This window comes from Hyaena hyaena, unplaced genomic scaffold (assembly GCF_003009895.1).
Source record: "Hyaena hyaena isolate Hyena2069 unplaced genomic scaffold, ASM300989v1 scaffold_562, whole genome shotgun sequence".
NCBI lineage: Eukaryota > Metazoa > Chordata > Mammalia > Carnivora > Hyaenidae > Hyaena > Hyaena hyaena.
This window is the reverse complement of record NW_024081198.1, coordinates 126,813-154,380: the sequence shown is the minus strand read 5'-3', so window position 1 is coordinate 154,380 and position 27,568 is coordinate 126,813. Positions and strand designations below refer to the sequence as shown.

The following is a 27,568-nucleotide window of genomic DNA, read 5'->3' as shown; positions in this document are numbered from 1 at the left end:
TAAATCTATTCTGTTGCCTGTATCACATTTTATAGTGATTACCTGTTAAAGTGTCTGTCACCTTTTTGAGACCCTTGGACTGCAGGTAATACCTTATCATATTTGTACCTTAAATGTTCCCATGATCCTGGACACTTGGTAGGCACTTAGTAAGTGTTGATTGAATGAATGGAATTGTATGTGTTTGCAACAGATTTACGTTAAGTAAGTACTGGTACTTTCCTGTTTCATAAAGAACAAGTACATCTCAAAGAAACATGGAGCGGGAGGCAGTAGATATAGACCCTCACTTGTCAGGTGTCAGTAAGATGCTTGGTGAAAAGCTAGAGTAGCAGCTACCATTTGTATTATGCTTTACTATTTACAAATTAAATTATTCGTCCCATTAGAGCCTCATAATGCAGTGAATTGGTTTTATTTCCATTTTGCAGATGAGGAAACATGGTCAGAGAGACCTATTCCCCCCCCACCATTGTCATAAAGAGCTCGTAACATAAATTACAATTTTTCTCGAAAGCTTCAGAAGTCATGCTCTTAACTCCATAATTGTACTTGCCTATGCTAAGGAAAACAGAAAGTGAACACAATACTGACATTTAGTGTTGTCTGAACAGTATAATTCCAACTGTTAACAAAAATATCAATGAAAAAAGACTGGAAGAAAATACATGAAAATGTTAATAGTGATTATTATCATCTTGAAACTTTTCTATATTTCCTAAACCTTTCATAACGAGTATTTATTGCTTTTGTAATCAGAAAAGAAATGTCACAGTTTGTGTTTTGAACTGACTTCCTCAAGGTCCTGTTGCTAGGAAATGGCATCGTGGAAGTTTCAGTCCTGGTCTTCTGTTAAGTCTTGGATCCTTTTGACAAAACTGTCAATTCTCCTGACCCGGCCCCAGCATTTTACCAAAATTTTATAACACTTACACTTCACTATCTTTATCAAATAGTGGTATCTTCAAAGAGTAAACAATAGAGTGGAAGTTGGTGAAGGGCATTAAATTGAAAGACTTAATTGGATTATTAAGTTACGTAAATAATGGGCATAGTTCTTCAGACCTTTTACTGTTACTTAGAAAAATAAAAGGATTGGATTTTGGTGCACTAAAAAATGCTTGAATTGTGTAAATATACACTGTGTATTTGCATTTTCACTCTCTAAAAACACTTAGTTTTAGTCATTACCCTAAAATTCTTTATAGCATGTACTAGTGGGGTTTGTTTCGTGATTTCTAGAGTGCAGCACATATGACCGCTAGTGCAGAATTGTGCTGTCCTCTCCCTAAGGAGTTAGGGGAGGTTTGCCACAATGTGTGTGCTTCTGAGAGTGAATGGCAGAAGTTTATTATGATAGTCATCATCAGTCACATTAAGTTTATATATAAGTTCATAGCAAATCTTATATTTTCCCTGATAAGATTAGTTTAAAACAAAGTAAAAACTTTACCTTGTGATAACATCTCAGTTCAGGCAAACAATTTAAAGAAATTGTTTTTTTTTTTTTTTAATTCACTTACTCCTATTATAGACCCTGTCTTTAATTCATACACATTTTATGTTCATCCTTATGTCTGCCCTTTCCTGCAGCACATGCTAGGAGAATACTACAGCAGTCTAACAGAAATGCATGCAATGAAGCGCCAGGTAACAATCTGCTTAGTTTTGGTGTCCACTTTGTGTTAATTTTTTTCCATTAGTCCTAAATATCCTTAGTTTTGCTGCTCTGATTATTTTTTTAGCTTAAGCTTAGTGTATATATGTCATTTGCCTTGTAAAAGTGAAAGAGACTTCATATTCATGAGATTCTGAAGGCTTTCATTTAGAATTCTTTACTTGGATGATAAAATTAGCTGCTTTTCTGGTTTTCATTTTCAGTTACTGTAGAGAACATAACCAGCACATTCATAAGGGTGATAGAAAGTCTTCGTAATTCAGTGCTTTATTTGAAGTTATTGATTTTGTATTTCTTAAACGCTTAAAAGCATTAATAATTTTTTGAAACAAAAAGTTATTTTTTTCTAGGTTTGATTTACAGTGTTAAGTATTATAGTGTGACTTCTGTTATTTTCCATAACTAGTCAACATCTATTTTTTAAAAATGAGCCAATACACAATTAAACAAAAAAATGACATGCATAGACCACGATAAATAAAAATGCATGGAAAATTACAAACATTCCAAAGTGCTGTTTTTATCTTTATACTATATATATATATGTTTTAAATATGGTTCTGTGTGATTTAGAATTATAAATATTCTTTAATGGCCTACTACAGTATACATGAGGGAAAAATAGAAGTCTGTTGTGAATCTGCAGGAGAATCTCGAGAAGGAAAAACAAGAATCTAGCACAGACTAAGCTTGACTTATGTCTGTGACACTTCCTAAAGAACTATGAAAATAAGACCGAATCAGAGAAACCTGACTGAGATCAAGGATTTTTCTTGCCTAAACTAATGCATTTTAGTTTAGGAGGAGAAACAGGCAAAAACTTTCTACCTCTGTTGCAGGGCCAGAGGGGTGAGGGGGAGGTGGAGTGTGTGTTCAACTTAATTCAGTATTTGGGAATAATTTCATCTTTAATGATACATAATTTAGAATGATAGTTTTTCACCTACAGAGGTGTAACAGATGTCAGTTGAATGTGCTTTGTTCTTATATTTTTGAAATAATAAACATTTTCTAAATTAATTGTGGTCAAACTGTATTATGTAAATTGGAAATTTGCATATTAAATTCATTTTCTTATCTGGATTTTTCCTTTAGATATTTCCTACAGAGACATTTTTGGTTCATGTTTATAATAAATACCGCATTTGAACATTTTAAAACTAGTCAGAGAACATAAGTATTTTATTTTGTTCTTTTAATTTTGTTTTATACTGAAAAATGTGTGAGGGATAGGGAAGTTGCATATTCATTATTATTATTTTATACTTGTAGAAATCGAGACCTGAAGATGTTAAGATAGAAGACATAAGTTAGTAGGAAATTTTATCATTAGGCTTCTTGCTTTGCATATTCTTATCCTCTGTTGTAAAAAGTGAATTAAGTCTTTATGATCTTTGCATATTTATTTAAAAGCGCAGTGTATGAAAACACTCAACATATTAAAGTCTCTGTTTTAGAAACTTGTCACTGGTATTTGTGGAACTTGAATATTTAACTATCTATGTTTCTACTATTGCTGTAGAAAGGGTACAGATTTTGATAGCCAGAAGAGCTACTTAGAGATTTTTTTTAATAGAGAACTCAAAATGGGAACCATTTAAAAACATTTTTTAAGTTTATTTATTTATTTTGAGAGAGAAAGTGGGCAGGGGAGGGGCAGTAGGAGAGGGAGAATCCATGCTGACGGTGCGGAGCCTAACACAGCACTTGAGCTCCTGAACCACCAGATGATGACCTGAGCCGAAACCAAAAGCTTCACAACCACAGGAACAGTTGTTAATTTACACTCTTAAAAATAAAAGTATGACCATATACCTCTAAGGGCGATAATTCTATGTTATCAGCAAATACAGCAGAATTGTTGCTAAGTAATAGAGTGATACCTAGAATCTGTGAAACTAAACATTTGCGTTGGGTCATACCTGGTCCAGCTTAGGCTGAGTGTGTCAGTAAGACATTAGCAAAATTGATCTATATTGTGTTGTACTTACAAACTCAATTTCCATCAATATAGAATGGTAGCTGAGATTTGAGAATTAATAGACCTACTAGATAGACCTAAAAATAGTAGCTTTTATTGGCAGCATTTAGTTCTAAACCTTAACTAAATAAATTTCCCTTTATGTAATGAAGTTCATATTAGTAAAAAAAAAAAAAAAAAAAAAACAATTATCTGCTGTTTATTTCATTCAAGTGCTGAGAGATTTCCACTGATTATTCCTGTGAAATGTGTAAAATTATCCATATGATTTTTTTGAGAAATAAATACAGTCTGAGTAATACTAGGTAATATTATCTGTACATTTAAGTATTTTTCTAATATATATCTTGATATTTTTTTAGATTATCTTTATCTCAGTAATTTTTAAGATTCTTTTTCTACTTTAAAAGCCCTGGAATAGAATTGAGTATGTTCTGATTTTGGAGTAATTTAAACAGTACTGATACAAGCCAGTAGAAATGGTCAGGAATGTATTTCATCAGTATTAACTTCCTGATCTTTTATATCTTCCAGAAACTGGGAGTGATTTTTCCATGTTTGAAGCTTTGCGGGATACTATTTATTCTGAAGTAGCTACATTAATTTCTCAAAATGAATCTCGTCCACATTTTCTTATTGAACTCTTCCATGAGCTTCAGCTACTTAATACAGACTATTTGAGACAGAGGGCTTTATATGCATTGCAGGTATCTGGTACCCACCCTCTTTTTCCTATCCTGTCTGGTGCTGCTCTTCTTCATGATTCTGTCTGGTTGCTTTCTTAGACTGAAGTACATCCTCTTCCATATGTATAATGATCCATTTTTCATGTGCTGTCTTACCATTTTATTTAAAACTTGCATAGCTTAAATAGCCTTTTCTAAAAGTCTTTTTCTGAGCAATTTTTTAGTGTTATGTCTTTAATGTTATTTCTTCCTCATAATTAACCTATGAGGTGAGGAGAATTGCATTTGTTCTTCTGTCTGCTGCTTTTAAATTTGTGATAAAAAAAAATTAATGTTTCACGTAAGTAACTATCTTATTTCCTTATTTAGGACATAGTATCCAGACATATTTCTGAAAACCATGAAAAAGAAGGGGAAAATGTAAAGTCAGTGAATTCTGGTACTTGGATAGCATCAAACTCAGAACTTACCCCCAGTGAAAGCCTTGCTACCACTGATGATGTAAGCTGATCATGATTAATGAATGTAGACATAATTTCAGTATGGAGTAAACAAAAGTTAAATAAGTTATTATAAATTGTGAGTATGCCTGGTATGTGGTTTTTAGCTTTCTTAAAAAGCTGGGTCAAACACATCATTTTGAGGTAAGGTATAAAACTCAAATTAAAATATGTCAGCAGCTAAATCCCAGAAATTATCTATAAATGATAGGTTAGTAAACCAGACTGCAGTCAGATCACAGAGCCCTTAAATACATAAATACAAGATAAATCAGGTCTTTGGGTTAGAAGAGAGAAGCCTGGACCAAAGAAAGGCTTCCAGGGAAAAAAGTTAATTTAATATATTCCAGTTTATGAAGAAAATTTTGAGTAAAGTAAAAGGAACTGGGCAAAGGAAAAGAATGGAGAGGAAAATGGTGCATTTTCAGTAAGTGATCTTCTCCAGTAGGCCCCACCTAGCCTAGAAGTGACTGAACGAGTGAATGGCAACTACTAGGATAGTGAAGAGAGCATGTGCTAGGGGTTTGGAAATCACCTAAAAGGTTTGGATCCTGATTCTGTTATAAAAGGTAACATGTGGTCCTGGGGCTAACAAATAAATTTCTTTTTTCTGCCAATTCTAGTATTTGGAAATTCATGGATAAGAGTGCCATAATTGATTAGCAAGTCATCTGCTATAGAGTAGAGTCAGAAACAGTATTACTGTGTTTCTGCCCATTATTGATATATTAACAGTGTAAGTTCTTTTGAAAAGATAGTATTTTCTCAAAAGATTTCTTGTGTTTTCTTCACCTGTAGTAGTTTCCTTACAATTACTGAGGACATTTTCTGAATTTTTCCTCTTTAACTTATACTCCTGTTTAAAACCGTACTTTCCCCAGGTCATCTTTTCCGCTTAAAACCTTAGGCTCCACCTCCTATACCTCTCTGAACACAAACTTGTACATAGTTTTAATTCACTTAACAATGTCAAATATATAATGTAATTGTTATTTGGGATTGCTGTTATAACTAATTGGAAATTGTGTGCTCTTTTTTGTGGAAAATGAAGAGTGGTCCAGCTGTATACAAAAGGAGGAGATATGCAGTTACATTAAAGTTGACTAGCCACTGACATAACGTGCTGAGAGCATGACTGATGTCTCTGCCTCCTGTAACTCCCGTTGCCTCCCCTTTAGCCAGATTTCATATACATGGTATTACTCCGTTATTTTAAAATGTTTGAGCACATTGGCCTTTACCATCAGTAGCAAATTGAAAACTGAGCTACAGTTTATGACAAAGTTAATTTAACATGACAGGATTTTAAAGTTAAATAAAATTTAAGATACTGACCTGCTTCCTAAGTAAGTGTCTCAGTTCAGGCTGGTACAACAAAATACTGTAGACTGGGTGGCTTAAACAGCAGACATTTATTTCTCACAGTTCTGGAGGCTGGGAAGTCCAAGATCATGGTGCCAGCAGATTTTGTACTGGGTTAGGGCCCTCTTCCTGGTTTGCAGATGACCACCTTCTCCATGTGTCCACACGTGGCCCCCATATCTCTTTTCTTATACGGGTACTGATGTCGCCATGGGGGCTTCAGACTCTTTACTTCTCTGAGCCTTGATTTACCTCCCAAAGGTCCACCTCCTATACACTGGGAGTTAAGGTCTTAGCATACGGATTTGGGGGGGGCGACACAGAGATTCAACCCATACCATATGGATTCGGCACAAATAACTATACTTAGTATTGTTTTTAAATAAATCAGTTCTTTAATTTTTTATTCAAAACTTCTTTTCATCATTGATGTCATTAACATCCTCCCTTTGTTAATGCGATTTAATCAGCAGCAGCACAGCATCCAGTGTTCCAGCCCACAGATCTAGAGCAGTGCTATCCAGTGGAGCTTCCTACAGTGATGGAAGTGTTTTGTACGTGCATTGTCTAACATGGGAGCTGTTAGCCTCATGGGACTATTGAGCACTTGAAATGTGGCTAATGGGACTGAGGAACTAAATTTTAATATAAATAGACACATGGCTAGTGGTTTCCATATTGGACAGATACAGACTCTGATTCTCAAAGTTTCTAGGCCAAGGTCTTTTGAGCTTCATTTATGGAGCTTGTATAGACATACTTCAGAGTATGTAAGAGCTTTTCATACCAAGGAAGGAAGTAAAAGTAGGCATGTGGGAATTATAAGTCACAAGAGAGATGAAGAATTGAAATTTAGAAAGAGGAAGAAACACTTTGTATCTTCTCTTCTAGGTGCCATAAAATGGCAAAAGCACATCTACCTTCCAATCTTAATTGAAGGAGCAACAAAATGACTCTATTCATCACTTTTTTTAATGTTTTTTTTTTTTTAACATTTATTGTTGAGTGACAGAGTGTGAGCGGGGGAGGGGCAGAAAGAGAGTGAGATACAGAATCTGAAACAGGCTCCAGGCTCTGAGCTGTCAGCACAGAGCCTGATGCAGGGCTCGAACCCACAAACCGTGAGATCATGACCTGAGCCAAAGTCGGACGCTTAACCGACTGAGCCACCCAGGTGCCCCATATTTCATAACTTAAGAGAAATTTTTAAAAAATAGGAGAAAGAACACAACTGAAACGGGTTTCTACATTCTAGTGAGACTTTCCTTAATCGCACTATATACAAAAGTTATTTTGATATTAAAGTCTTGAAAAGCCTAAAACTATAAAACTTCTAAAAGAAAATCTTCATGATTGGACATAAGCAAAGATTTCTTAGGGTGCACAAAGCATTAACTGTAAAAGAAAAAATTGATAAACATCATTAAAAATAAAATCCTTCTGCCTTTCAAAAGACACCATTAGGAGAACATAATTTAAGTATGTATATCTGACAGTGACTATATAAATAATAAATCCAGACTATATAAATAACTTTTATAATTCATTTGTAAAACCAACAACTTGGTAAAATATGGGCAAGATTTGAACAGGCACTGCATGGAAGAGGATCTGTAAATGGCCAATATCCATATTAGAATCACATGAGGTATTACCTCACACGCACTATAAAGGCTGAAATTAAAAAGGTTGACAGTAAGAAGTGTCACTGTGAATATAGAGCAGTTGGAACTTTCATACTGCTTATGGGATTGTAAAATTGTGCAAACACTTTGGAAAGCAGTTTGGCAGTTTCTTATAAACCTAAACACAAACTTGGCATGTGACCAAGCAGTTTTTCTTCTTAGGTATTCATCCAAGAGAAATGAAAACATATGTCCACAAAAATGCTTGTATTATGTTCATAGCATCTGTAGTCACAATAGCCTCAAACGAACATCAACAGATAAATGGATATATAAAATATGGTATATCCTTACAATGGAATACTGTTCGGCCATTAAGAAATAATGAACCTCTGAAACAGATTAATTTCAGAAACACTGAGCAAAAGAAGCCAGACACTGAAGAGTATATATTGAATTGGTTCCATTTACATGTCAAGTTCTAGAACAAGCAAAACTAATTTGGTGATAGAAATCATATGGGTGGAGTGTAGTGGGGACTGCAGAGGGGGTACAAAGGAACTTTTTGAGCTGATGGAAATGGTCTTTATCTTTAGGGAAGGTGGTTAGATGGGAGTTTATAGAACTCATCAAACTGTATGCTTAATGAGTGCATTGTTTTATGGAAATTATATCAATAAAATTCATTTAAAAAAGTGAATGATGCTGTCATGTTTTTCTTCTGGTAAAACCACATGTAGTAAAGTCCTAGGCATTGTTAGGGTTTAGAGATGGGAGAATTTCCCTGAGAGTGTAGAAATAATTTGAAGTGTTAATTTTCCAAGTTAAAATTAATAGCTGGCTGTGTGTATTTTTATCTACTCAATGACATATGTTCTGCAAGGTTACTTAATATTTTAACATTCTCTGTGATTATTCAGCCTTTAATAACTTTAGTGATATCACAATTTTAAGTATATAGTTTTATGCAAATAATTAGTATGTTAAATTTTTAATATATAATTTTTAAAGAAATATTAGTGATTTTTGTTTTTTTAAACTATAACTTAGGAAACTTTTGAGAAGAACTTTGAGAGAGAAACACATAAAATAAGTGAGCAAAATGCTGGTGATAATGCTAGTGTCATGTCTGTATCTTCAAATTTTGAGCCTTTTGCAACTGATGATCTAGGTAAGCAGAATGTTTTATAACCTTAGAACATGACTTTAATACAATCTTTGAATTACATCGATTAAAAACCAAAATTCCAAAAAGGCAAGATGTGGTAGAAAGACCATGGCAAAAAGTCTATCAGTCTGAAGTCAAGAATCTCCTGTTGATTCCTTAGCCTTTGGCAAATCATCTGATCATTCTGCCTCCATATTCTAAGGAAATGGGAGTCTTACCTACCTTGCTATATGTTCTTGTGAAAAATATATACAGCTTTCTAGCATGTATAATAAGAGTTTAAGAAATGTTAATTGCCTTCCCTTCAGGGAAACATTATCCTTTAAGGTTTTCTAGTTAATGGGAAAAATTGAGAGGTATCAGGGCCTCATTCAATCATATTTTCAGTAAATATGTTAACTTTATAATTTGAGATAAGAACTTTCTTAGCATAGTCTTCTGTGTGAAACCCAGATGATTCTCAATGTGCATGACACCTAGCATTTTTTTTTTTTCATCATCAGTAAAACAAGCATGGAGTCTTGTATAATCCAAAGTAAGAAGAAAATCTGGAGTCTTAGACCTGGAAAGGAGACTAGGGAAAAGAAAAATGTATAGGTATCTGATTGTTTCCCTTTCAAGAGATACTGAAGACTCAGTGATTTTAGACATCTGGGGCATTTAGTTGATAAAATAAGGTCATATTAGTCTAGTGTTTTTCCACATGAAGAGAACAAGATTTAGGAGATTCCAAAGGACTCCTACAAAGCAAAGGGCCAAGCCTTGTCCTATTATTAGATGTGCACCTTTTACCAAAGCATTAAGTCTTCGTTGACTTATCTTGACTATCAAGGACTCTAAGCCTGGTTCCCATCTGTTTAAATACCTGTCAAGTCTGAACTGAACTCTTCCCATTATAGAGAAAAATCTCTGTGTGGCCGGCCCTTTGCCCTTCAGGTTTTTTCTCCCTTTCTGAGTTACCAAGTGCTTTGTTTCATTTATTGATTTTTTTTCTTACCACTAGTTTTGTATGAAGTAGACAAAGGAAAACTGGGAAATCTTTTTCTTAGGCCTTTTCCTTACCTTATTTGCTTGTGTCCAGTTGGATCGTTTTCATCAGAATTTGAGTGACATTTGGGATATATTTTCTTTGTACTGTTTATGTGAAGCAACGTGATGTAGTGAAATCAGTATGGACTTCAGAGTCTAAGAGACTAATGTATGCCTTGTTACCCAGCTAGTATAGTATCTGGAATTTGTTGGACCTACGTTTCTTTACCTATGGTCAGACTTTTTTTTTTTTTTTAAGACTTTGTAAGGGATACATGACAAAGTTTGCTTTTATATTTTCTTGAAATATTTCCGTTCCATATGCAGGTAACACTGTGATTCACTTAGATCAGGCATTAGCCAGAATGAGAGAATATGAGCGCATGAAGACGGAGGCTGAGAGTAGCACCAACACAAGATGCACCTGCAGGATTGTTGAGGCCGAGGACGGTGCTGCTGCCGCGGCTGCGGTTACTAACTTGGAAGGTGTGTGCTTGGTTGAGTAAAAGTAAAAATCTATAGTTCCATATATTAAAAAAAATGTATAGACCCCCTTGATGTATAATAGTAGTTTTATCACCATTTTCTTTTTATTAAGGATGCTAAAACTATATAGATACTCCTTTGTGTTATTTTCCCATAAAATTATTAGATTTTAATATTTAGAATTCTGAATAAATGGACATATATAATGACATAGGCTTTAATTTGCTAATAAATCATTTTCTTTTTAAAAAATAGAAACTCCCATTGAAAATCGTAGTTCACAACAACCTGTAAGTGAAGTTTCTACTGTCCCATGTCCTAGAATTGATACTCAGCAGCTGGACCGGCAAATCAAAGCCATTATGAAAGAAGTCATTCCTTTTTTGAAGGTAAGCAATAATTTTTTTAAACATAACACTTTATGCTTTGTTTTTTTAGTCTTAAAAAAGACTTCATTATAGTAAATTCAGAAAATACACGTAAACCTAAGAAAGCTAAAAACTTTAGTCTCATCAATTCTGTGGATTTTTCTCCCATTATTTTTATGTAACTATCTCCCCAAAAAGAATATTGATATTCCTATAAATTATAAGAATATGTATATATTCTTTTTTTTAACTTTTTTTTTTTTAAATGTTTTTATTTCTGAGAGAGAGAGGCAGTGTGAGCAGGGGAGGGTCAGAGAGGGGGAGATACAGAATCTGAAGCAGCCTCCAGGCTCTGAGCTAGCTGTCAGCAGAGTCTGATGTGGGGCTCCAACCCACGAACCGTGAGATCACGACCTGAGCCGAAGTTGGGACTGACTGAGCTTAACCGACTGAGCCACCCAGGTGCCCCAAGAATATGTATATATTCTTGTAGATAGAAGGGTAGGTATTTATTTAACAGTTTGAAACCATTCCTTAGGGTGAATTGTCTTTAAGCGATTACTTGCTTTCATCTTAAACACAGATAGCCTTTTTTATTTCACATTTCTGTTTTATCATGAGTGATATAATAAATACTTTTAAACATGTCTTTCTAGGTTAAATTAGGTATATTGGTAGTAATATTTAATATGTACAGTTATTTTCTAAGGGTTTTAAAATCTGAATGATTTATCTTTATGCTTAGGGAATGCAGTCATCTGCAGTTTACCATTTTGTGTGTGATTTAAGTGATGCCCTTTCATTCACTTACTAATTTAGTGTTTCAGAGTTTTTGAGGCCAAGAAAATGAGTTGAACTAATGATCTCATTTTAACTATTATGTCTCATTTCACTTCAAATCTTGACTTTTTTGGTAGGATTATAAGAACTTCTTTGTTAATGTCAGCATTACACCCAGTCACCTAAACTAGACTTCTTGACTATCTTCCCCTGTCACCAGTGAGCCCAAAATGGATTCTCCTTCCTTCCCTCTGATAGCATAACCTTAATTCAGATGTTCATGTTTTACCTAGACTGTCATAATAGGCATGAAATGAATGTTTACCAAGCAGACTCCCCCCGACAGCCTTTGAAAGATTTTACTACTGGACCTGGTATACTTTCCTAACTTCATCTTTCCCAGTTCTCCATTTGGTACACTCACTTCAAATTGCTCAAAATGTCCTATTCCTGCCATTGCTTTTTCATATATCAGTCTTTTGTTCAAGCTGTCACTATTGAAAATATAAAGTGCCTTCCCTCTTTTCTGCTTGGCTGAAGTGTCCTTTTTTTCAGAGATAATTGTTGCTTCCAATATGCTTTTACAAATCCTTCTAGAACCTAGTGTGGTGGTTTTATGATACCTGTTTATCAGCCAGTAATGAGTTATCTCCTGTGAGCTGGCCATTGTGCTCAGTGATGAAAGAGAAATGGTCCCTATTAGTTAAAAGTATCATCTGCTGGACAGTGCATAGCATGTAGTGGTTGATTATTCATGTATCTGACTTCTCTGGTATTTGCTCCCTTGAAGACAACAGACTGTTGTCCTTTTTTTTTTTTTAATTGCCTGCTCTGACAATGAATTTTTCAAAAGAGACCTTAAGTCCTTCAGTTTAAGGAACCTTAGAAATTATCTACTTTCGTCACCTCACTTTATACATTTCTATAGAAAAAAACAAAACCAGAGCAGAAACTTACCTGAGTAAAGGTTAGAGGACCTGCCCAAGTAAGTTTAGTGGCAGAAGAGGTATTAGAGCCTTGAGGTTACTTGGTGTGGATGTTTTCATGGACTCACCTCCAAAAGCGAACCATGATTTGAATTATTAGGTGCTTGCACATGCTTCTCAAGGAAGGTGAAGGAGGAGAAACTTGCCCAAAAGTTTTCGAAACTTGTTACAAAAGTTAGGATTCTCAACTGAGGTGATTTTGGCCTTAAAAACATTTTATAATGTCTATGTACAATTTTAGTCCTTAGGACTTAGAAAGGTAAAGGGTGCTACTAGCATCTAGTGGGTAAGGGCCAGAGCACCGCTAGACATCCTACAGTGCACAGAGTATCCATAGTGCCACAACTGAGAAAGCGGAGTTAGAAAATAGGTGGAGCACGTGGGTAGCAGGTGAGTTGTGAGCTAAACTTTAAGAAAGGAAGTGATGAAATACTGAATCAGCCAGTTTCTTTTCCTGGCCGTTACCTGCTATGGTTGGTCAAAATGTATAAACCCCTTAACCTGGATAGTGTGGGAGTCTGGCTCTTCTTATGGATAAATATTTCTAAATGTGCATCTGAAAATTGAGAGGCATCTATGGAAGACAATGTCTTCCATATTAATGGGAATTAATATTTTTTAACCAATAGGTAACTTTATTTCCTAACCAACTTGGATTTTTCTCAGGAGCACATGGATGAAGTATGCTCTTCTCAACTTCTAACTTCAGTTAGACGCATGGTTTTGACCCTTACCCAGCAAAATGATGAGAGCAAAGAGTTTGTAAAGTTCTTTCATAAACAACTTGGAAGTATATTACAGGTAAGAGTTTATACTTATATGACTTATATACAATTGAGACTCTCTTTTTTTTTTTTTGCCATTTTCTGGCAATATGCAGTTTATTGAAATAAATGTCCATTCCAGCATCCATTGGGGATGACCTTTCAGTATCTTTTTAAGTTATTCCTTACCTGGTTTTGAAAAAAAATTCTATTAGGGAAAAAATACTGTGTTAGGGCCCGTGTCTTCATTTGACCCAATCATCCTGTAAGGCCTATCCAAACTAGAATAAAATTTTGTTTTGATTTTTCTCCTACTCAGTAAGAACATTTCCAGTTTGAAATGTTCAGAAAGTACTGCATGGTATTTTCTAAAATAATTTTTTACCAGTGTGGGAAATTTTAGAAGCCAGAAACCATCTATTGATTGTGGAGACTTCTTAGGCTGTAACAGTAGTTTTAAATGAATGTTAAGGTAGTGGTTCTCACCTGGGGCAGTTATGCTTGCCTGGAGAGACACTACAACCTCTACAGACATTTGTCACACAGGCGGGGAGAGGCTGGTACTAGCATCTTGTGGCATGTTAATAGTAGTAAGGTTGTGATAAGTAACCATACCTTATTTCGTATAATAAACACCTTTACAGTTAAATACATTCCTGTGTTTTCCCACTGAGATAGTTCAGTGATGTGTATTTTCACTCCACGCTGTGAAATACGTTTTTCTTTTTATCTTTATTATAAAAATTTACAAAATTTACAGAAATTTCCCATAAAACTGTTCCTTGCTGCCTATTCCTGTGTTTACATTGCTTTAGAGATGGTATTTTCACTCTATTAACTTTTGTAAAACACTACACTCGATGCACATTTTCCATCACTTTAATTTTCCATTTTGTTTTTATTAAGAGTAAAGTATTAATTCAATAATAAGTTTTAAGTTGTGCTGGCTCTGTTTAATCCAATTGTACTAACACATAATCTTTAAGAAATATAAGGCATCTGTGTTGTTATGCATGGTTTAAACATGTTTAGGATAATTTTTAGACAAATGTGTTTTTATAAATTTAGTTTATTCCTACAGAAAGAAATAATAATTCCATTGTAGAGTCAGGCTCAGAGAGAAGCTGCTTATGCTTAAGTACTTTTGTTGGTCAGAATCCATGCAGTCCTCCTTCAGTTTTGTCTACTAGTCCCATAATTGAGACAGGTGCCAAGGTATTAATTTGGAAATCAGATTTTATTCTAAGAACATTGGCTGCTTTTCTGTTATCCTATTCCTGATTTTTTTTTCACAGAGGGACCTAAAGAATAAAGGTTAGATTTACAGTAAATCTTGGCCAGAGTGCTGAACATCTTTCATGAGGTAGAGTGTAAAATACTATCTTCTACTTTTTTTCTGAAGAAACCTATTGAGTGAATTTTTTTTTTCACGAGGCAGCCACATTTGTACATTTTCCACAATTGTGCTAGATAAGGTTGTTTCTTGGAGGGAGGAGACACAAAACATAGTTGTTTGCCTGTTTTTTAAATGGCATAGTCCATATTTGTAGAAAGAAAAAGATGCAGTTCTATAAAAAATGTATAGACTATAGATGGCTGACTTGTTCGTTTGATGATGCTGTGTTTCAACGTGAATAGAACTAAAGTTTATTTTTAAACTGATTCTGAAGAAAAAGTTTAAATTAGAATGGTTGCTGGCTTAGGGGCACCTGAGTGGTTCATTCGGTTAAGTGTCCAGCTCTTGATTTCAGCTCAGGTCATGATCTCATGGTTGTGAGTTTGAGCCCTGCATCAGGCTCGGCACTTACAATGTGTAGCCTGCTTGGGATTCTCTCTGTTCTCCCTCCCTTTGCCCTTCCCCCACACTCTCTGCCCCTCCCCCCCTTAAAATAAATGAATAAACTTAAAAAAAAAAAGACTCTAAGAAATAAACGAAAAAAAAGAATGCTGGGTCATATAAAAGGAGGAAACTTGAAAAAATACTCTGTTGTTAACATTGAGAAAGGGAAGACTGCATATTTTCCTCCCTGGGCACCTTAGCTTCTCACCGTGGTAAGTATGTACCCCTAGTACTGTGTAGGAACATCCGGGGTTAGGAGTTCCCTGTTTAACTCTTTGGTGGCCACCAGTTCCACTAAGTAGGGACTAAATCTGTGGATGATCGTAGGTCCTTTTCCTCTCCTTCCATATACTCTCTAAGCAGGACGAGCACAATTCCTACTGAATTCCACTAAAGAGTTTTACTGTTTTTTTCTTAGTAATTTTAGCCATTAAACTGTCTTCATACTAAAAAGTAACAGAATTGTTTTTCCCTTGGTATTGTAATTTATTTAATTAAAAAAAAATTTTTTTTAGTTAATTTTGAGAGGCAGAGCACGAGTGGGGGAGGGCAGAGAGAGAGGGAGACACAGAATGTGAAACAGGCTCCAGGCTTGAGCTGTCAGCACAGAACCAGACCCAGGGCTCAAACCCATGAACCATGAGATCATGACCTGAGCTGAAGTCCAAAGCTTAACTGACTGAGCCACCCAGGTGCCCCTCCCTGGGTATTGTAATTTAAATTTGTTAATCCTCTGTATTGCTCTACCCACATTTGAAGTTTACTATAATCTTAGTTACTTGGTTTATCTTTGAATAGGATTCACTAGCAAAATTTGCTGGCAGAAAACTCAAAGACTGTGGAGAAGATCTTCTTGTAGAGATATCTGAAGTGTTGTTTAATGAATTGGCTTTCTTCAAGCTCATGCAAGATTTGGATAATAATAGTATAACCGTTAAACAGAGATGCAAAAGGAAAATAGAAGCAGCCGGAGTGATACAGTCTTATGCCAAAGAGGTAAATGACATTCGTTATGATTTAAGTTTTAGGAGTAGTTATAATTAGCATATAACTATAGTTCTTGATCATTAATAACTAAAATCACACTTGACCTCAGCAAACATATTTTCGAAATTATAGCAATTAATCAGATCCATAAATCAGTACATACGGTAGCCACATACTGAATCTCAGATGTAACAGCAGTGGCTACAAGATCAGGAATACAGACAGAAATTGGGGACAGGAATTGTCAGGTATCTTACATGATTGTCAGCTGCTGGAGAGAGAGGACTGGGATCCGAGCCTCAGCTGGCTAACTGCCTGCTGTGGCGGTTGCCCACCCAGGAATAGATCTCCCAGGAATATTTATCACCCCCACCAACACATATGCCTTGTTTGCAGGTTAGGGCTTGGGCTGCACATCTCTGTAGCTTCTTACGCCTTGTTAAATTAGTCTTGATCACGTATGAAACTGGAAGGTTTCTCCCCCCTCACCTTGAGGCATACCAACCCCTCATACCTCCTGTTGACGCTCTAAGCACGAGAGGGAAAGAAGGTCAAGACCCAGAAGAGAAAGAGGTAACTCTTCTCCCTGCAGTGTAAAGTAGGATAAAGTCAAGCCATCTATTTCACACTTTGCATAATATTTTCAATCTAGATACAGTTTCAGATCATTTCAGCCATTGCTTAAGAGCTTGAAGAAAATAAAACAGGACAAAACCGTAAGAAATGATAGAAGGGCTACTTTAAGATAAGTAGTCTCTTGAGGCGGTGTGAGTTGGTTTATGAAATAAGGCATGAAAGAACAGTTTAGAGAACAGGAAAAAGGTTAGGGTGGCAGGAACCCATTAAATGAGGTGAGAATGTAGATGAAGTCACCTAGGGAGGTAAGGCCCAACTGGTAAGGACCTTCTCTTTTATTTTATTCTAAGCATAATGGAAACCCATGGGAAATTTTGAAACAGAGGAGTGACATCTCCTGTGCAATTAAAAAGATTTGTCTAGATACCACATTGTATAGGAATTGTAAGAGAGAAGAGCCAGAAGCAGGGAGACTGTCGTAAGGCCACTGTAGTAGTCTGGGTGGGAAATGATGTGACTCAGCTCTGAGTGTGCACCAGCAGATCCATTTTGACAGTTGAGTCAGTGAGCAGTTCTAATGGTTTAGTTATGGATAATAAAAGTACAGCACAGGCTGGTTTCTCTTGTCTGACTTTTTCCTTGGGCACACGAAGGCCCATTTATGGAGACTGCAAAGGCTGGAGGAGGCTGGGGTTTGGAGAGGGAGTCAAGGTTTTTGTTTTGGAATTAGTAAATTTGAGATGCTCTTACATATCCAGGGAGATGTCAGGTAGGCAGGGTTGGTTTTGTTTTGCTAATTTAAAAGATTTCAGTGAAAGAGTTGAATTTACATTTCTAAGAAAGTGGTCAGTGCTTTGGATTATTACCAGAAACTGCAGCATTTGTGAAAGTTACTAAATACCTAAGTATAATATAGAAAGGTTGCTCCTCATTTCTGTTTAACTTGCTTATAGGCCAAAAGGATTCTTGAAGGAGATCATGGCTCACCTGCTGGAGAAATTGATGATGAAGACAAAGTATGTGCTAATTAATTTGTGCCTAAAGATCGTGCTTTTGAGACAGAAGATTAAATAACAGCTTTTACCGTAATATTTGTGATTCTGACAAAATTTTATTTTCTTTTAAAAACAATTATTTTTTGTATTTTTTATTAGATAATGACTTAATTTTTTTTTTTGGTAGACTTACTATATGCCTTTTTAAGAAATATTTGAAGGAATTAAGTACATTTATCTGTGACCAGGACAAGGATGAGACCGAAACGGTGAAGCGGACGCAAACATCTGTGATGTATGATGGTGATGGTCCCAAACATGTGAGATCTGAGGTTTCTGATCAAGAGGAAGATGAAGAAAGTGAAAAATGTCCGGTGTCTATTAGTAAGTGTAAAGGCTCGTACTAGGTTTATACGGGAGTTCTTTATAGGTCACTTATTCACACAGGTGTGGGGAGTATAATGAATACAGAGTTCAGTGTCCAGCCACTCTGGATTTTTCAGTGCGGCCCTGCGTAATTACCTGCCCTTTCTGCGCCTCAGCATTCTAGTGCTTACTGTTTTGAAGGTTTCCGGCGTTGTATGTAAAGGACTTGTGCAGTGCAGGAACGCAGTATGTGGGAGCTAACACAAAGATTTGGTGATGAAAATTTACTAAAAACTGTGTATTAATCAACGTAGACTTATCCAAAGCTGAAACTCAGGCTTTGACGAATTATGGAAGTGGAGAAGATGAAAATGAAGATGAAGAAATAGAAGAATTTGAGGAAGGACCTGTAGATGTTCAGACTTCCCTTCAGGCTAACACTGAAACTACGGAAGAAACTGAACAGAACGATCAGGTATTCCTGTTGGGACTAACACACCTTCCCCGAGTCTGCACCTGCTAAAGGCAGATCCTTTTTTTTTTTTTTTAAAGATATAACTTCAGGAGTATTTTTTTTTTATACAAATAGTTTATTGTCAAATTAGTTTCCACATAACACTCAGTGCTCATCCCCACAAGTGCCCTCCTCCATGCCCATCCCCCCTCCCCCCCACATCCATCAGTCCTCAGTTTTTGTCAGCATTCAAGAGTCTCTCATGGTTTGCCTCTCTCCCTTTCCCCCACCATTTCCCCCCTTCTTCTCCCCCTTGTTCCTCCGTCAAGTTTCTCCTAATCCTCCTATACGTGCAAACATATGATATTTGTCCTTCTCAAGGCAGATCCTTTTTAAGGTGTCAGAACTGACAGCTTCCCTGCTCTCACTGAGATGAGATGAGATGACTAAACAAACCTCTTTACTGTCCTTATTGAAATCCAAATCAAACACTAGTTTTACCAATGTTTACCTTTAAAGCACTTGAATTTTTTTTTTTTTTTTTTTTTTTTTTTGGTAATAAGTCCTAAAAACTATGAGATTACTGCGGAAGATCTGGATTTTTCATTTATTTCCTAGTCATATGTGGAAATCGTATGTGACAAAATAAAATCATTCCCTTTCTTCCCTCCACTTCATCCTGTTCCATAGGCAGTATTTTGTATGATTTCTTCAGCTGTTTAGCTCTATTTCTGAATAATGTGTGTGTATTTATGTATTAGACATTCTCTGTTGATTTCCTCTTCTAGTAGGTGAAGACTTTGAGGCCACTTATGACGCTTCATTTAATTATATTAATGCTGTCCTTGTTTAATCATATCTTCAGCTAACATCTGCATTTAACCATAGATTTAGTCAAACTACATAAATATTACTGAATTAATAAGCAAATACTGTTTATTGCTTAGTCTTGTACATTTTTTTCCACCTAAAATTAATAATTGTCTCAAATTTTTTTTTTTTTTTTTTACCTAATTTTCTTTGACCCAAACCCAGTCAAATCTTCACTCTGCCCACCAAGAGCTCAGTACACTTCTCAGTATAATTTTCTACAAGAACCAGTCTGTCAGTTTTGTTCTTCCTACTCCGTCCTGGGTTTGGCTCTTCATTAGACGTGCTCATGAGCTAGCAGCCTGGAAATCCCCTCTGTCATTCTTTATTCTGTGTTTCTAGAATTTCGTCTTATCCTTTTACCTCATTTTGGTGGAGCACATTTGTAGGATCTCTCAGAAAAAGAGTGCATTAAATATAAATACTTTTAGACTTTATATGTCTGAGAAAATCATAAATTATTCCATGCTACACATACTTTCCTTCAGGTCTTTGAGAGACACTGCTCTGTCTTCCAGTGTCTCCCAGTTTTCAGTGTTGCTGCTGAGATGGCCAGCGCCTTTTTTTGTTGTGATTCTTTGTATTTTTTCTTTCCCACACTGGAGCTTCCCCTGGACTTTTGTGGAAGTTTTATAGTGATACACATTGTTGTGGGTCTTTTTTAGTCACTATACTGGGTACATGGCAGGTCTGTGAGCAATCATTATCATTTCCTTTATTTTGGTAAATTTTCTTTTTTTATATTTCCTTCCCATCATTTTCTCTTTACATTCCTCCTAGAGTTAATATTATCAGATATTATCGGCCCTCATGGTTTAATTTCTTTTAATGTTTTATTTATTTTTGAGAGAGACAAATTGGGAACAGGGGAGGGGCAGAGAGAGAGGGAGACACAGAATCTAAAGTAGGCTCTAGGCTGTGAGCTGTTAGCACAGAGCCCGACGTGGGGCTCGAACTCACAGACTGAGATCATGCCCTCTCAGCTGACTGAGCCGCCCAGGTGCCCCTGGTTTAATTGTCTAACTTCTCATCTCCTCTCTTCTTTATATTGTCCAATTAGTCTTTCTGCTTTACTTTCTGGGAGACTCCTATGGACCTTAACACTTATATGAATGTCATATTTTTAATCTGTTTTCTGATTACTTTTTTATAGCATGCTGTTAAATCAGGGAAGCGCTGTCTTCTCTTACTCATCTGCAGGCTTTCTTCAAATGTCTGCAGTACCTTTGGTGTTTATATTAAAAAACAACACTCCAAAAAGCTGATTGGGGTTGTTGTGGGCGTCACTGGAGGGCATTTGGACAGATAGTTAGCTTTTTGATAGAAAATCCCAAATGTCAGTGACTATTGGATTTCCTCTGGGGTGGTTTAGTTTCTCCCCAGAAGGGTCTTCCATTCTCCTCCTGCCGGGGAGGAAGTATATATCCTCTTGGCTGCTGCTGCTCTGGACTGGGACGTGGAAACCATGCCGAGCATCCCATCACGGCACACACTCTGCTGAGTTCTTGTTTTCGGCACATCTTATCCTGTCCCTATTTGTGCTTTCTGCACCCCCCCTTACCCCTGGCAGCCCCAGGGCTGAGGCCCACTAGTTCCATTTACCCAAAATATAATCTCCCATTTTCTGTGTGAGTTTGGGGAGGGAACCTCAGTGTTTGTGTTTTCTTTAAACGGCTTTAGGGAACCACCAGCAACCCCCTCTTTTCATCCACAGTGTATTCCTTCCTTCCTAGAATCTGGTACTTCCAAGCATGAGGTGAATCTGTTTTTTGTTCTCTCCTCTTGCTGAAGGCACTTGACTTCATCTTTTCTCCCTCCTGCTCACTTCCTCTTCCATTCCCTGAACATCTATATACAGATGCCTTTTAGTGTCATTCATGATTGAATCTGATTTAAAAAATAAAGAGTGGAATCCATAACACTCTAGTTTTCTATTATTTTGAAGAAGAAAAGGAAACCTTTTTATTTATCTATCCCTTCTCCAAACACTTTTGAGAAGATTTTTTTAAATTCTCTTGTATGAAGGTCTCATGTTGGACAAAAACCTTACATTAACCCATCTCCTATATAGTGACCCTATTATTTCAGGCCCCGCTATTAAGACATCACTTTTTCCTTCTAGGTACTACAACATGACTTTGAAAAATCAGGAGAAAGCAAAAATGTCCCATCAGAACAAGAACCCACTACTAGTAAAGGCAAGAAATCTAAAGTGTTCGATGTTAAGATTATCTCAAGTGGCGTTTATGTGCTTAAAACTTAAAATAATTAAATTCTTAGCTGACATAACTTTGAAGATAATTTGGACCTGATGTCTGTCTTTTTTCTTCCCCTAAATCCTTTGTAGAAAACATGAGGGCTTTGTTTCTGCAAACACTTGTTAAATAAGAGTTGACAAATAATTAAACACACAGAAAAAAGTCTTTAAAGAAGACATCTTTAGCTACCAATGTGGGGGATTTTTTAGAATGCCCATTTCTGGGTATTACTCATGAATATCCTACTTTATTAGAAATTGGGTGGATTTCAGGCATCTAATTTTTAAAACATCCCCAGATGAATCTGATCAACTAATTTTAGGAATCATTGATATGGAAAATTTGCAGTAGCCTCTTCTTTTGGATTTTAAATATCTTGGTTACTTATTCATATATACTACTATTTGGTATAACAGTAAAGCTTAATAGCTGTTGCAATACATTAATGTTATCTTTTGATGACAGATGACCAAGACAGCACTCCTGTGAAACCCTGTTACCTCAACATCTTGGAAAATGAGCAACCTTTAAATAGCGCTGTCCAAAAGGACTCTCTCACTACCATTGATTCATCTAAACAGCCTAACCCTTTGCCTTTAACTGAAATTGAAACCTTGGTGCCTGCAGTCAAAGAAGTTAAGTCTGCTCAGGAAACTCCTGAGAGCTCTTTGGCCGGAAGTCCTGATACTGAATCTCCAGTGTTAGTGAATGACTATGTACGTATCATTTACATTTCATTTCTGTGGGTATTTCTCCATTTCCAGGTTACCCCTTACAGTCTGTACACACGAGTATCCTTTGTGTTTAGGCTTAGAAATTGCTAAAACTTTTTTTTTTTTATTCAAAGTGATTTTAAACTTGAACAGCAGGGTGATAGTGAATTAAGAGGACTGTCTGAAAACCTAAAAGCTATTCTTCTAATTTTGAGCTGTAGGTGGCAATCTTCAGAGTGCATTCCAAGTTTAGATTTGGGCAGATGATACCTGGGTCACCGTTAATCTCTTACAGTACCCGTGCCTAACATCAAGTATTTTAGAGCATTTCATAAATCTTTGATAAACCTGAAAGTTCACAGTTTGACAGCAGTAGACGCCTCATCTCTATACTGTAAACGAAAGAAATATAGTAGCAAATCTATACTTAGGATGTAAGTAGATGAGTTTTTACCTTGGACATTTTTGTTTCAATTTAATTTTTATAGTAGATTATTTTTTAGATCTCTGTGTTTTATAAACATTTCTTGTCAGTAGGAATTAAGCGATTTATAACAATACTTTTAGGCCTACAGAATATGTTTCACTTTTTTTTGATACCAACTTTCTTAATAGAGGTATTTACAATTAAGATTTCATAATTTCTCATAATATTCCAGAAATATAAGTAGAAAGAGTATCTTAAGGGTTTTGATTGCTTTACCACTAGTAAAATTATGTATTTTAAACTTTGAAAGTTACCTGTTAGGCTTATTCTTACTATAATTTGCTGAGTGCACAGAGTTGCTATAGGAGGCAGTCAGTTGAAATTAATGTTTGATTATAGAGGGGACTTGAATTTGAAATTTAGGCAGGGGCCACTACTGAAAGTTCTTGCGCAAGAAAGTCAGATGGCCAAAGTCCTGCTTTTTGAAGATGAATCTGGTGACTGCGTACGATCTGTTGTCAAGGAAGCAATGTTAAGAAACTCCCTTACCATGCATAGAGATACCAAGTTCGAGCTGAACGAGGGAGAGATGGGTGAGGAATGTTGAAAGAAGAAGAAAATTTTAAGGTTTCCACTTGTGTAATTGGTACAGTGATACCATCAAAAATCAGAAACGGAGAACTAGGAGAATAAAAGAATTCAAGTTCCAAAGAAACACTGAAGAGATCACAAAAATGAGTTATTAGATTCATACCTCCTCTTTCTCAGCTTCCACAGAGCTGCTACTGAAAGCCTGTACGTGTTTACTGATACCCTGCTGGATACAGTTGTTGTTCTTCTCATTACTTTTGCCCTCAGTGTAACTGCTATGTCTTCTTTGAACCTATATAAACTGGCTCTTTACCAAATGAGGACAGAAATGCTTGACAGTATGTCCACAGCTGCCAGTGCATGGCCCTTCCTGTGCACCCCAGCTTTGTTCTATTCATAGAGTTGAACACAGGAAAAAACCAAATAGAATGGGATTACTGATGTGTACTTATATGTAAGAATCCACTTTATCTCTTGGCATGGATGACTTTAAAGACTTAGATCCAGAGATAGAGTGGATTGCCTTCATTAAATATAATTTATCTTACAGGAAGCAGAGTCTGGTAACATAAGTCAAAAATCGGATGAAGAAGACTTTGTGAAAGTTGAAGATTTACCACTTAAACTGACAATATATTCAGAGGTATTTTCCTTTAATTAATTAAACTTATCCTTATGTAACAAATGCTACTGAAATGAAAACTGATTTTGAGGCTTTTTTGGTTTTTCATTCCAAAGGCAGATCTAAGGAAGAAAATGGTAGAGGAAGAACAGAAAAACCACTTATCTGGTGAAGTATTACGTGAAATGCAGACTGAAGAATTAGCTGGGAATTCTCAGACACTTAAAGAACCTGGTAAGAGTTTCCAATTTCAACCAACTCATATTGAAAAATTACTGAATCTTGATGCCATCATTTTATTTTTCAAATCTACTCCTAGTACTTGGAAGATTTAAGTGAAATACTGGGAGGGAGGCATAATTCTATAGAAAGTCAAGACCCATTGCCTAATTTAGAAATTAGGTATAAAATGGTGTTATCAGATAATTTTCTATTTTTAAAATCGTAAGTTTTAGCAAGGTAGTAGATGCATATTGTTTAAGAAGGAAAAGTACAAAAGAATTAAGGGTAATTGGAGGAGCCCATATGTTTTAATTCTTGTTTTTTAGTTCTTTTGGATAAGATACTGTTTATCTTTAAATAATATTGTTAGAATTAATTTTTTAAATTAAAAAATTCAGACATCTCTTATCTTCCCTACCAGAAGTGAGTATTTGGACCTACCTCCCCTTTTACTATTATTTTTGTTTTTTCTGTTTGATACTTTTGTTATTTTAAGTATATGTGGTTGGTTGCTGGTTCTGTCAACTTTGGTCATTACTCAGCCAGTGGCCTCCCCCCCCTTTTCTTCTGCTGTCTTTTCAGTTTTACTCATCTTCTTACATTAAGGTTATAAAAGCAAACATTTTAATTTTGTAACTATAATAGTTAAAACTTCTGTACTTTTCCTGAAGGCTATTCTCTGTAAGTAGGCCTCACTGCAGAACCAGGGAATAAATCCCGGATTTCCTTATATGGATCTAATAGCACAGCCCCTGGGCCACTCAGAGGAGAATGTGTCTTGCATCAAAATCAAAGGATTTTCTTGTTATTCTCTATCAATTCATTAATCAATCAGTTAAAATGAAGACTTTTTATTTTTGTTCTCCCTGAAATACTAAATATCAAACCTTTAACTGATTTCCCAGTGGCTTAGCCCAGTGTTACTAGTTGGTGTCTCAATGCTGCCCCTGCTCAGGGGCCTGGGCTGAGCCCCTCTCGCCCGGCACTGCACCTCCACCTGCTTTGAGTGTCCTGGGGACCTGTCCCCCCGTCCTGCTTTCCCTCACAGCCACTTTTCCTGGTCAGGATTTAATCAGTTTTACATTTTTTCCCCAGTGGAGTGTTATAATCTGACGTCCTCAAACAGAAACTCTTAACCCATTTTTAAACTGCATTAGTATTTCCTTTGTAGTAACTTTATGCTCTAAGTTTTAATGTAAGAGAACAATAAATTCTAGTAGGTCTTTCAGTAATTTATAATGCATTCATTCTTTTTTTCAGAAACAGTGGGAGCCCAAAGTGTGTGAGAGGTCTTCAGAGGCTCATCTAACTTGCTTTATAGAGTCAATGCACATATGAACATGGCACTAAATAAACATCTGTTTTGATCTGTATAAAAATGTAAATTAGTTTGACACTGCATTCTTGATAGGTGTGCTAATTTCTGCCCGTGGCAGTTTAAAACATCAGAACTGAATTCTGGACAGATTTCAAGCCTTGATACACTGTGGGGTGGTTTTTCCTTTCTTTCTTTTTGGCCTTGATTTTTTTTTCCCCCTCTCCCATTGTGATGTTTAGTATCGTTAAATTTAAGATGTAGTTTTGAATAAAGTTTGGACTTATCTGTAAAGTATCTTTTTTGGAAATGATGTTGAATTCTATACAGGAAGTCACTGTTCTATACAGTTAGGATAGTCAGAGAAGAACAACAGTCAACAGTTAGAGAAATAGACTAGTGAATGCCAAGACCAGCCATTAGGCCAGGCTTGGGTCTGATGTTGTTTTAAATGCCTGCAAGACTAGGGAAAGTTATGAAGGTACCCAGGATACTGGTGAAGTTATTATAAAATGTATATTAATATTCAAATTGGATTAAATTTACAACACATGTCTTTAGTACTTAGAACTTATCTACTTGTCAGATAAATATTTTCCAGAATTCAATTCCTATCTATGTTGCTACAGCCTAAAAAAAAAGTTTTATATAATTAGGGAGTATTTCTGCACAAACAAGTAACATGATTAATTTTAAATGAAAAACCAAATCCTTTCAAGTAGGGATTACAGAACTAAATTTTGTGTAGCAGAATGTGAACGCTCTGTATGCCTTTAGACAAACTTGCCTTTTAAGATAGATCTATGAGATTTCTTCATCACTAAGTAAATCAGCTTTTAAAAGGTGAATCACCTTTAGATTCCAAACTTAACATATACCCAAGTAAGGCCTCACAGAGCCCGTTAACAATTTAGCCAGTCTTACAGGTTTCTCATTGAACTAAATAGGAAGAATTAGTTTCAATTAGTAGTCTCTAAAACTTACTAAGAATTTACTGAAATTTATTTCCCCATAAGAAAATAATTTCATTAGTATTCCTCAAATTCTTAGTTGCCTGGTACTTCACTGTAAAATTACAGTGCCCATCAGGGAGTTTGTTAAGTGAGGGTTTTCTCTGAGGATATTTACTGTATTGCTACTTACTCTAAATTATGTGAGGCACAGATCTCTAATATTAATAAAACCTATCCCAGAAAGAAAATAAAAACCTATTCAGAAAACTATCATTCCCGAATCAGGAATTCTTATCCAGTTGGCCTGACTTCTGGGAAACTAAAACAACAGATTATATGTATACTCAAGTTCTATATTTATATGTTTTCTAGACTCTGAACAGAAAGGAGAGAATTTCATATTGGCACTCAAGCCAAGCCATCGTGTTACAGCTGTGTCTCTCTCGACATGCATATGAAAGATCGGTACAGTGGAAGAAGTGTACTTAGTTATTACTCTAGTACCTGTGGACCTTATCTAACTTATCTGACTTGTGTTATAGCTGCTGTAACTAGTCTGTTGTTTTCTATTTTAGAAGATAATTCAGTTTTAAAATATGTGGGGCTTAAGATCAGATAACTTGTTTTCCATTTTCCTTAGTAACTACTGCTTCAAAGGCTAGGCATTCAGTATTCCTGTTTGTTCATTTTTAAGTTGAAAATCTGGTTGTAGATAAGAGAGAGAGAAAGGTCAAAATGAGTGAGACAGAATCCTATGCAGGTTGAGATAATGCTGAAACTAGTGAGCTCACCGGACTGTGCAGGTTCTCTTTGTATTTTGTAACATTCATTTTGGGTAAATGCTTTTTCACTGTTAATAAATGTATATCCTCCATACAGCCCTGAATTGCATTTTCATTTCACATGACATACTCACTTATGCTTTAGAATTTATTCCAGAATCATGGCTTATTTGGTCATTTTAGA

General features: G+C 35.9%; 1 protein-coding gene across 13 annotated transcripts in view; it reads left to right on the top strand.

Annotated features, from left to right (window-relative positions):
* The window catches only part of PCM1 (pericentriolar material 1), a 78,896-nt gene extending 51,416 nt beyond the window's left edge, over positions 1-27,480 (top strand). For 6 of the 13 annotated variants that reach the window (XM_039256286.1, XM_039256293.1, XM_039256292.1 and 3 more), the window contains 16 exons: positions 1,594-1,650; positions 4,194-4,366; positions 4,715-4,846; positions 8,883-9,003; positions 10,357-10,515; positions 10,771-10,904; positions 13,316-13,450; positions 16,052-16,249; positions 17,770-17,832; positions 18,060-18,195; positions 18,492-18,652; positions 21,624-21,699; positions 22,225-22,475; positions 24,041-24,133; positions 24,229-24,346; positions 26,975-27,480. In XM_039256286.1, the coding sequence (XP_039112217.1) occupies positions 1,594-1,650; positions 4,194-4,366; positions 4,715-4,846; positions 8,883-9,003; positions 10,357-10,515; positions 10,771-10,904; positions 13,316-13,450; positions 16,052-16,249; positions 17,770-17,832; positions 18,060-18,195; positions 18,492-18,652; positions 21,624-21,699; positions 22,225-22,475; positions 24,041-24,133; positions 24,229-24,346; positions 26,975-27,060 (2,093 nt within the window). In that variant the 3' untranslated portion in view covers positions 27,061-27,480. Of the gene's footprint in view, positions 1-1,593; positions 1,651-4,193; positions 4,367-4,714; positions 4,847-8,882; positions 9,004-10,356; positions 10,516-10,770; positions 10,905-13,315; positions 13,451-16,051; positions 16,250-17,769; positions 17,833-18,059; positions 18,196-18,491; positions 18,653-21,623; positions 21,700-22,224; positions 22,476-24,040; positions 24,134-24,228; positions 24,347-25,594; positions 25,947-26,974 lie in introns of those variants that run through there. The other 7 variants (XM_039256296.1, XM_039256295.1, XM_039256294.1 and 4 more) reach the window with 3 other exon arrangements.
* Positions 27,481-27,568: the final 88 nt, after the last annotated feature.